The following is a 9,803-nucleotide window of genomic DNA, read 5'->3' as shown; positions in this document are numbered from 1 at the left end:
ATAGGTTTTGAGGAACTGGTAAACATTTTTCCAAGGTGGTTGTACCATTTCACAAACCCACCTGTAATATCTTGGAGTTCCAGCTCCTCTATATTCTCAACAGCACTTATTTTCCATTTTTAAAATTTTAGGGCCAGGGAGATAGCTCAGTGGTATAAGTACCTGCCTGGCAAGCACAATGTTCTGAGTTTGATCCCTAGTACCAAAAAAAAAAAAAAATCATTCATATGTGTGGTGGTGTTTGATCATGGCTTGATTTGTATATTTCTGGTGACAAATAATAAAAACACAAGTTTTATGTGCTTATTGGCTATTTATATATGTTCTTTGGAGAAATGTTCATTCAAATCCCCAGCCCATTTGCGAATTGGGTTATTTATCTCTTCATTTTTGAGTAATAATTATTACTTTATTATTAAGAGTTGTTACATATTCTGCATACCAATCTCATCAGATATATGATTTGGGCAAATTTTCAGCTATTCTGTCAGTTGTCTTTTCACTTTCTTGAATGTCCTGTGAAGCACTTTTTCCCATAATTTTATTGAGAAACAAATAGCAATGAGACAGTTCCAAATCAAATTGGTAGGACAATGGGCTGGGGAGATGGCTCAGTGGAATAAGCACTTCCCTGGCAAGCACAAGGGTCTGAGTTCAATCCTTGGTTCTGAAAAAAAAAAAAAAAAAAAATTGGTAGGACAGTTTCAACAACCAACACACCACATACTCTCCTCCCAGTGGCCATTTGCTGTACAAGACGCAGACACGACATCCTGTCCACAAACACCACTAGAACAAATCCCTCCACTCATTAAGAGAATGTAACAATACATCCATCCCAACCACTCTGAATACACTGATACAAAATGGACATTCATCTATATCCCCTTTTTTGTTTACTTCTGTTATTTGAATATTATAGGTATGTGAACTCAGCAAAACATTCTAATAGAGTCCAGCAGTCCATAATAGTATTGCGTCTTCCGCTTGACTGGCAATGTCAGAAATTGACAATTTAAGTCCTCCAAGGCTCAACATAACAACATGGCCTTACTTCTTATATTTCATTTTTATACTTTTCTGCTGGATGGTTAAGAGCAAGACCTATGCAAGTAGAATTGTAGCTCTTGGATCTGACAAGGTTAGTCACATCCCCTCAGGATTTATTGTGAGACCACCCTGTACCTCAGATTGTAGATCCTCTGTCAGTGTCAGTCATGTGGATGAGTCACGGCCACCGCCCAGCCAACTTGCTCTCTGTGAAAGCCTGAGAGAATGTTTTCTCTCCATGTGACTCTCGTTAGGCACACTCTTCATCATCGATCACCCTCCTCCTCACAATCTCCTCAATCAGAAAATTTGGGACACAACTGAGCTACATGACTTTACAGTACAAGTTCTCATATGTCCTGAGTCTTAATTGACCTTGGAAGGTCAGGGCCAAAATGCTGACTTTCCTTGTGGCCCTCTTTTTTCTCTAATTCTTGGTCTGTAAACCTAGGTTGCCAACCCTCCAGAAGAGAAGCCCATTGTCACTACCATACAACCTAGGCTGTTAAGCTCAACCTCACTATCTGTCTGAATATCAAACATCCCAGGCACAACATGGAACAGGCACCTTTCATCAAGTATTGATATGCCAAACCCCAAGTCCCTACAGAATATGATGAAAAAAATAAAAAAATTAAAATGTATTCAAAAATAGGAATAAATAATTACATAATTCTTATGTTTAGACATAAGTCCAGAAATCCAACCATATGCAACCCTGTAGCAGGACAGTCCTGCAACATTTCCCCTCCTGTCTCCTGCCCTCATTCACCACCCCCCTCTTTTCAAACAATCATCCACCCGAGAGACAGCATGGCAGCAACTGGCATGTCATGAGAAGCAGCCCGTATTCTGAAGACCAGAATGACAGGCACTCCAAGCATGAACCCACTACTACAAATTGCCATCTTTAGTGCAGTTGCCTACTTCACAGGTGTCAACACACACAGTTAGTCAGAGTGAGAATCCCCCCAATCAACCACTAGATTCAAAAATCCTCTGCAGACTCTCAGGATCATTGACCCATCCATCACAATTTTGTTTTTATTTGATATTCAATTATATTATTTCTTTGAGTTTTTTTTTATATTCATTTATTTATTTGAGACAGGGTTTCACTGTGCAGTTTGGGCTGGCCTTGTGCTCGCTTTTGTAGCCCCCAGGCTGGTCTCAAAACTCCTAAGTGCTAGGATTTCAGGCATGCACCACCATGCCTGATAGTTACTTGTGTTTTGATGTTATATCTAAGAATCGATTGTCTAATCCACGATCACAACTTACACCTATGTTTTCTGGGAGTTTCTTAGTTTTAGCCCTTTATATTTAGTTCTGTGCTCCATTTGTGTTAATTTCATATGATGTGAATATGGGATCCAAGTTTGTCTTTTACAGGTGGATATCCAGTGTAAATATATCTTTTTTTGAGATGCAATCTCACTGTGTAGGCCAGACTGGCCTTGAACTTGTGGCTATCCTACTGCCTCAGCCTCCTGAGTGCTGGAATTGCAGAGTGTGCCACCACCCTGGCTCCCCCACTCTCTCTAGTACTGGGCATTGAACACAGGACCTTTGCACTGAGCTCTATCCCTCAGCTCTTTAAAAAAAGAAATTAAAAAAAAAATTGGTATAGCTCTTGTGAGTTGTACAGGCTGGGTTTGAACTTGTGATCCTCTTGCCCCAGCCTTCCAGGGTGCTGGGGTTACAGGCATGAGCCCAGCTTCTCTGACCCTTCTTAGGTTTCTTTCTTAGCCATGCAGCTTTGTCTTCTGTCTCATCCTCAGTTCATCCAGACCCATAAACAACTGCTCCTTCTCACCCCGCCCTGCATCTCTACACACTGTTCTTTTCTACTGGAAAATCTCCATTCCCCTCTTGCCATATCTCCTGGCTGTCTTCTCTAAAATGAACTGGCATTAGTCTTGTATATCACATCTTTCAAAAAGCCTTTCCTAAGTCCCCAAGATTGTTTTAGGGACAACAGTTGTGTGCTGCACAAGACGCTGTACTCAATACCAGGAAGATGCTTAACATCTGAATATATTCCCCATTGCTAAGCACAAAAACACAATCTCTTCAAAGACAAGGCTGTTTGTACCTGGCACATATTAGATACTCAGTAAATACCATATTAATGGATGAAATCAGGAAGTCAAGGAAGAAGACATTTTTTTTTTTTTTTTTTTTTTTTTTTCAGAATCGGGGATTGAACTCAGGCCCTTGTGCTTGTCAGAGAAGCACTTATTCCACCGAGCTATCTCCCTGGCCCCCGGAAGACAGTTTTGAAAGGAAACCATAATTAGTATTTTGTATTACTACATAGAACTAAGAAGAATGAAATTTGAAAAATGCCACTGGATTTTGACTATTTTGGGAAGTTTCAGTAGCATTGTGAAGGAAGAAGCAAGAAGAGAGTGTCTTACAGATTGAATCAGTGATCAGAAGGGAAGCTTTAGTTATACACTGTTGCCAGAGTTTATTGCTGAATAAAGGAGAAAACTAAAACAGCAGTATGAAGCAGTTTAAAAGGATACTGTTTAAAGATTGAGCTTTATTGCTATGAGCTCTTCAGCTTCTTTCCTGAACTTCAGAGAGTTCACTTGTTAATGAGAATCCTTTTCCTGGCTTCTTACACTGTCATTTCTAACGTCCCCCTTGATTTCTTCACTCATCCTTCTCTTGCCCATCAAATGTCAGCCCAATCTCTGTGTGTGAATGTACGAACAAAGTACACTGCACTCTGTATATGGGTCTATCTGGCTGATTGAAGTATCCTAGAAATCTAAAGATTCCTGAGGGCAGCCAAGGCCTTTCCCCAAAGAAAGGTAGCATGGTGGAGTTGCTTATTTAGATGGAAAAAGAGCAGTATGAGGTTCCTAATACCTGAGGGCACAAAAAGAATAAGTCTCCTCTCTGCCTCTCATTCCCTTCTATCATCCCCTATGTCACTCAACCAGACCGGAATGAAATAGCTTCCTGATTTTATTTTTTGTATTCTTAGTGATTTCACCATCAACCCTGATCCATTTTCTCCTTCGTGGCATTTTTCTCCCAGAGGTAGATATGCCTGACCATGAGACCCCCAGCTTGGCTGGCTTTCACCACCAGCCTCACGCAGCTCACGGGGTATGCCATGCTTTCCTGCAGTAGCTCCTGGTCCATCTGCCCTTCCACAAGCCAGCCCAGCAGTTCGAAGCTGGCACAGTCCTGAGGCATGCCCTGGGCGTCATAACCTAGCTCTACCTGGCCCTTCCCTAGGGCGTACCTGCCCTCCACCAGGGAGCCTGTCATCACCTGCACTCTGCTCAGCCTCACTGGGTGGTTCAAAATCACTGTCAAGTGGTTCCCTTTGCGCGTGTTGTTTGTCCAAAAGAATGACTCGTCCAGAGTGTAGGCCTCCCAGGGGAAGTGAGCATCAGAAACGAACATATTGGTGAAGACAGATGCAGGGGGGTTACTAGGACCGTAAGGGATTTTCTCAATTACTGCATCCTCCTTGTCATCCAAGTGGGGGTGTGACAACCTGTGGTAGAAGAGGAACGGACTGAAGAGGATCGGGTTTTCCTGGACCAGGAGGGTGCGGAAGTGAAGGATCAACTTGTTCAGGGGCTTCTCCCTGCCAAAGAGGAGGAGGAAGTGGGCCAGGAGGGGGAGGTCCCTGCTGTGGAAGAGTTTGCCAATGATGCCTGCGTTGGAGAACTCCAGCAGAGCCCAAGGGCTGGGCTGCAGGGCGGCCACCTTGGAATAAATGCGGGTGACAAAGTTGGGGGCACAGAAGACGTCGTCCCCTATTAACAGGAAGTAATCAGAGAACTTCGCAGCGAAGCTCATCAGGAAGGCGTGATCTACGTTCTCCTTAGAGTAGCGGTCCTTGTGGGCCTCAGCGCTGCCCTTGCCATCCTCAGCGAGGTAGACGTCAGGTGGAGCGTGGATCAGCAGCAGCTGCCCTGCCAGGATCTGGGCGCTGAAGAGGCTGGCAATCTGGGCAGTAGTGTCTTGGAGCCAGGCGAGGTCAGAATATGCCAGGTGCACCAGCACGGTGAGACGTTTCTGCTCGGCCGCGGAGGAGGCGTTGTATAGGGAGGCCAGGGTGTACAAGAGGCTGTTTGGATCCTGTCCTGACACCGCGGAGATCCCCACCGTCAGCCATGCTAAGGAAAGGGAAAGTAGGGACAATTGTCAGTGTAGGCTGGAGGACAGGGCTGTCGAAAGGATTAGTGCAGGGATGCTACAGGGGTCTTCTGTCTTTCTTCCATCTCCTATTTCCTTCTGATGTTTCCAGCGGCAGAGGAGATGTCTACACCCTTGCTGCTCTAAGCGTGTTCCTTAGTCTAGCCTCATCTGCCAGCTCATTAGACTTGCAGAACCTTGACCCCAGCCCCAGAATCTGGGCTTTGAGGGTATCACCATGTGACTCATACACACACCAGCATTTGAGAAGAAATAAGCTAGGTCTCTCAGTCCCTGTGAGTCGCTTTGAGTCTTTGAATCTAAAACTCATCATTTAAGTGCTCAATACATAAGCTATTATTCTAGTTATTATAACTCTTTTATTTTTAGCCAGTTCGTTCTCCCAAAGGCCTTCTTTGAAGTAGTAAGTTAGAAAAAATATTTTCCTTAGCAGTCAGGGAAACAGACTTTTCACACTGAGCTACATTTTCAGCAGCCTCCCCCCCACCTTTTTTTTTCTTAATTTTCATTTTAAGACATAGTCTAAGATTCTAGGTTGTCCCACCAGGGCTAGAATTTGTGATCCACCTGCCTCAGTCTCCCAGAGTACTGAGATTATGAGTGTGGGCCAATATGCCCATGTAACCCTGCATTCCGGTCCCAGTTCTGCTACTGGCTGTGTGATCTTGAACCAGTCCCTTCATCCCCAAGTTTAGGTCTAAATTTATAAAAGCAAGAGAACTGTACTGTGTGTCTCTTCCAAATGTCATCCAATCCAGTGTGGCACTGCTGGTGGAGCACTGCACACAGCTGCCTTTCAAATGTGCTCTAGTCCAGCAATTTCACCTTCTTATAACAACTCTTTCCCTCCAGTGATTCCATCTTTTTTCATGTTATGCATTTTATTTACTTTTTGTATTGCTCTATCGAAACATGAATGTTGGCAACTTTATCCTCAACTGCTTACATGTTAATGCTATACAGCTGCACAGCCTTCCACTTCTAGGGTTGGTCACAATTGCAGATTCAAATATGAAGTTATATAAAGAAGAATCCTGTTCTTTGTTGCTCACCCAGTATGAATATGTGCAGTCTTGCAGATGAAAGGAAACACGTGTAATGTTCCATAATGTTTTAGAATATGTGATTAGCATATTGACTCCACCTTGTTATAACAGCTCATTTCATCTTTTTGCTCCTTCCTCATACCCTAATATGTAAATATCTCGTGGGGGGGATCATCTGCTAAATTGAAATAGTCCTAAGTGCAGTTCTATCTTTTCTTTCTTTATATGTATTTGGTACAGGGTCTACAGGGTCTATAGGGTTTCACTATGTACATCAGAGTTGTAGTGATTCTCCTATTTTCAGCCTCCCAAGCTCTGGGATTACAGGTGCAAGCCACCATGCCCAGTCTCAACCACTTTCTCAGCTTAACCTGGGGGCAGGGCTGGCCTGGCTGCTGCACTCTGCCTAAGCAGGTGCATTAGTCTGCTGAGTTATCTGGCCGGCCTTTTCATTTGATTTTTATTTTTTATTTTAAATGCTTTTGTTTGTTGGCTAGTTTGAGACAGAATCTCACTGTGTAGTCCAGGCTGACCTAGAGTTCATAATCCTCCAAGATTACAGGTATCTACCACCCAGCTCAACTAATTTCTGCCTTTTCTCCTCCATCTTCCTTATTCCCCATTGCTACACATCCATCTTTCTATCTCTTATCTTTCTCCCTCTCTTCCAGTACTGGAAATTCAATCCAGTGGTGCTCTAGAACTGAGCTCTATCCCCAGCACTTTTTAATTTTATTTCAAGACAGGGCCTCACTGAATTGCCCAGGCTGGTCTTGAACTTGCGATCCTCCTGGATCTGCCTTCCAAGTAGCTGGGACCTCACATGTGTACAACTATATCTAGCTACACTTATTTCTCCTGGAAGACCATATCCCACCCATTCCTTGGCACTCACTCTTCCTTCTCTTCTGGATCTTTTGTGTATATTTGAGGGTGATGGTGTGCCAGTCTTCCAGGGGCTTCGAGGTCTTCTTACTGTCATAATTGGCTTCCTGGGGCATCAACAAAGGCAAAGCAGAGAAATTCTTCTGTAAAGACAACATCATTTATCCTCCAGTGGCTTCAATAAGCTTCAAAAGGAAAAGGGGGAACGGATCACTTTTCCTGGAGCGAGTCCAGCCCCTCCTCAAGATGCCAAGGATCCAGGGCCCAAGCAGCACCAGTTCACTGCTGCGCCATAACACATGAAAAGTGAGCGCACTCTCTCCCCCTCCCCCTTTCTCTCCCCCTCTGTCCCCCTCCCCCTCTCTCTCCCCTTCCCCTTCTCTCTCCCCTTTCCCCTTTCCCCCCCTCTCTTCTCTCCCTTCTCTCACCTCTCCCCCCTTCTCCTCTTTCTCCCTCTCCTTCTCTTTCCCTCTCCCTTTCCCTCTCTCCCTTTCTCCCAAAAAAAAAAAAAAAAAAAAAAAAAAAAAAAAAAAAAAAAAAAAAAAAAAAAAAAAAAAAGAAAGAAAGAAAGAAAAAGAAAAAGAAAGAAAGAAAAGAGAGTGCGCTTCCTCCGGGGCCCATGCCACCCTCTCAGGTGGAGATGCACAGGAAGAAGCGCAGCCCGGGTGCTCCGGGGAATCCTCTGTCCTCGCCGTTCCCACCCTGCACCCCCGAGTCCCAGCTGTGAGCAAGGTCGCTACTTGGCCTTTCATAGTCATCAGGCGTTGGCCATGTTCAGTCTCCTTGGGGATCTGCAAAGTGACGAAGAGCCACAAGAGCATGATGCCCACCGAGGTTGCGAAGCAGCTCCTGCTGGACCACCGCATGGTGTCTGCCGCCGATGGTTCCTGCAGCAGGAAGTCAACACACACAGAGGAGGACTCCACCGTCCCATCCACATCCAGAACCCTGAAAGCCCCGCACATGCATTTCACCTCCTTCCTCGGGACCAGCGCCCTCCTACGCCCCAGCGCACCCTGCATCTGAGGAGGCTCGTTCCCTGCCTACACAGAAAGGCGGCCAGGCCCGTGGTGACATTCACTGCCTTTGTTGGTAGGTTTCTTTGGAGGTTCAGCTTTGGCAGAGTTTCCTGGCTCGGAATGAGCAGATTGGCTGGGGCTTCTGTGACGGGGCCAGCTCCTCTGAGAGACAGATGGCCAGGGGCCCCACCCCATTAAGTAAGTCAAACTACTCATTAAATTAGCTGAAATTGGAGGTTACTGAGATCTGTGCTAAATGGGTGCCATCCTTGCTGTTTTAGATACAAGGCAGCCTCAGCACTTCCACCTTTAATCTTATCCACAGGCCTTGGTTAAAACAGGACTCTGTTAGCTTAGGGTAAAGCTGTCCTTTCCTGGGTGTGGGGCTATGGAAGCCAGGCTGGCTCAGCCTCCGAAGTGCTTGCACAGGGCCCTCTTCCTCTGGATTGTGCCTAGAATATCAGAGGAAAGGCTTGAAGAGTTTGTCCCACTCTCAATTCTTGTCCTGCACACTCAGCACACAGAAGGAAAGCAAGTGTGGTTTGAGTTCTGCGCTAATGAAGCTATAATAGTCTCCAGTCATTCTAGTTAGGGAAGTGTCTAGGTTAGGTTTTTTTTTTTTTTTTTTTTTTTTGGCCAGCTTAGTCCACCCTGGGGGAGGGGCTGGCAAGGCATGTGGTGCTGGGGATGAAGATCTAACCGCAGTCCCTGAGCACTTTGCCTAAGCAGGCGCTTTAGACCGCTGAGCTATCTTGCAGGGCCCTAGATTAGTTTTGGATAAAAGTCAACATGTTTTGTTTCCTGCACCTACGTAGTATTTTGACAAGGGTTATAAAAAATACTTACAGCTGGATTTGGGGGTACATGCCTGTAATCCCAACATTCTGGAAGATGGAGGCTGGAGTACAGCAAGCTTGAGGCCAGCCTGGGCAACTTAACAACTTAACCAGACCTTGTGTCCAAAATAATCAGTAAATCAATCAATCAACTGGGCTGAAGAGGTAGGTCAGTGCAAAGGCCCAGGGTTCAATGCATAGTACATAAATGTAGTGAAGCTTTATTTTGTTTTTCCATAATTTTATTGAGAAACAAATAGCAATGAGACAGTTTCAAATCAATTGGCAGGACAGTTTCAATAATTAACACATTGTATACTCTCTTCCTGGTGGTTATTTGCTGTACAAGATGCGGACATGATATCTTATTTACAAACACTATTAGAACAAATCCCTCTATTCATTAAGAGAATGTAACTATATATCTATCCTAACCATTTTGAACACACTGATACAAAACGGACATTCATCTGTATCCCCTTTTTTGTTTAGTTTCATCATTTGAGTATTATAGGTGTGTTAACTCAGCAAAATATTCTAAAAGAGTCCAGTAGTCCATAATAGTACTGGGTCTTCCACTTGACTGGCAATGTCAGAAATTGTTGACCTGAGTTCCCTACAGCTCAACATAACACCATGGCTTTACTTCTTATACTTCGTTTTTATACTTTTCTGCTGGATGGTTAAGACCAAGGTAAAGCAAGACCTATGCAACAAGAGTTGTAGCTTTTGAGTCTGATAAGGTTAGTGAAATCCCCTCAGGATTTATCCTGAGATCC

The 9,803-nt window shown here is 44.5% G+C and overlaps 1 protein-coding gene across 1 annotated transcript in view; it reads right to left on the bottom strand.

Moving 5' to 3' along the window:
* Positions 1 to 4,053: 4,053 nt before the first annotated feature.
* LOC101564109 (alpha-1,3-mannosyl-glycoprotein 4-beta-N-acetylglucosaminyltransferase-like protein MGAT4E) overlaps positions 4,054 to 9,803 on the bottom strand; it is a 6,633-nt gene continuing 883 nt past the window's right edge. The window contains exons 2-4 of the mRNA XM_012512833.2: positions 7,910 to 8,056; positions 7,180 to 7,276; positions 4,054 to 5,198 (exon numbers count right to left, since the gene is read on the bottom strand). Coding sequence (XP_012368287.2) covers positions 4,060 to 5,198; positions 7,180 to 7,276; positions 7,910 to 8,035 — 1,362 coding nt within the window. The 5' untranslated portion in view covers positions 8,036 to 8,056 and the 3' untranslated portion in view covers positions 4,054 to 4,059. The remainder of the gene's footprint in view (positions 5,199 to 7,179; positions 7,277 to 7,909; positions 8,057 to 9,803) is intronic.

This window comes from Octodon degus, unplaced genomic scaffold, assembly GCF_000260255.1.
Source record: "Octodon degus isolate 3935 unplaced genomic scaffold, OctDeg1.0 scaffold00009, whole genome shotgun sequence".
NCBI classification, from domain to species: Eukaryota; Metazoa; Chordata; class Mammalia; order Rodentia; family Octodontidae; genus Octodon; species Octodon degus.
Note: the sequence above shows the minus strand (reverse complement) of the source record. Positions and strands in the feature narration are given on the sequence as shown.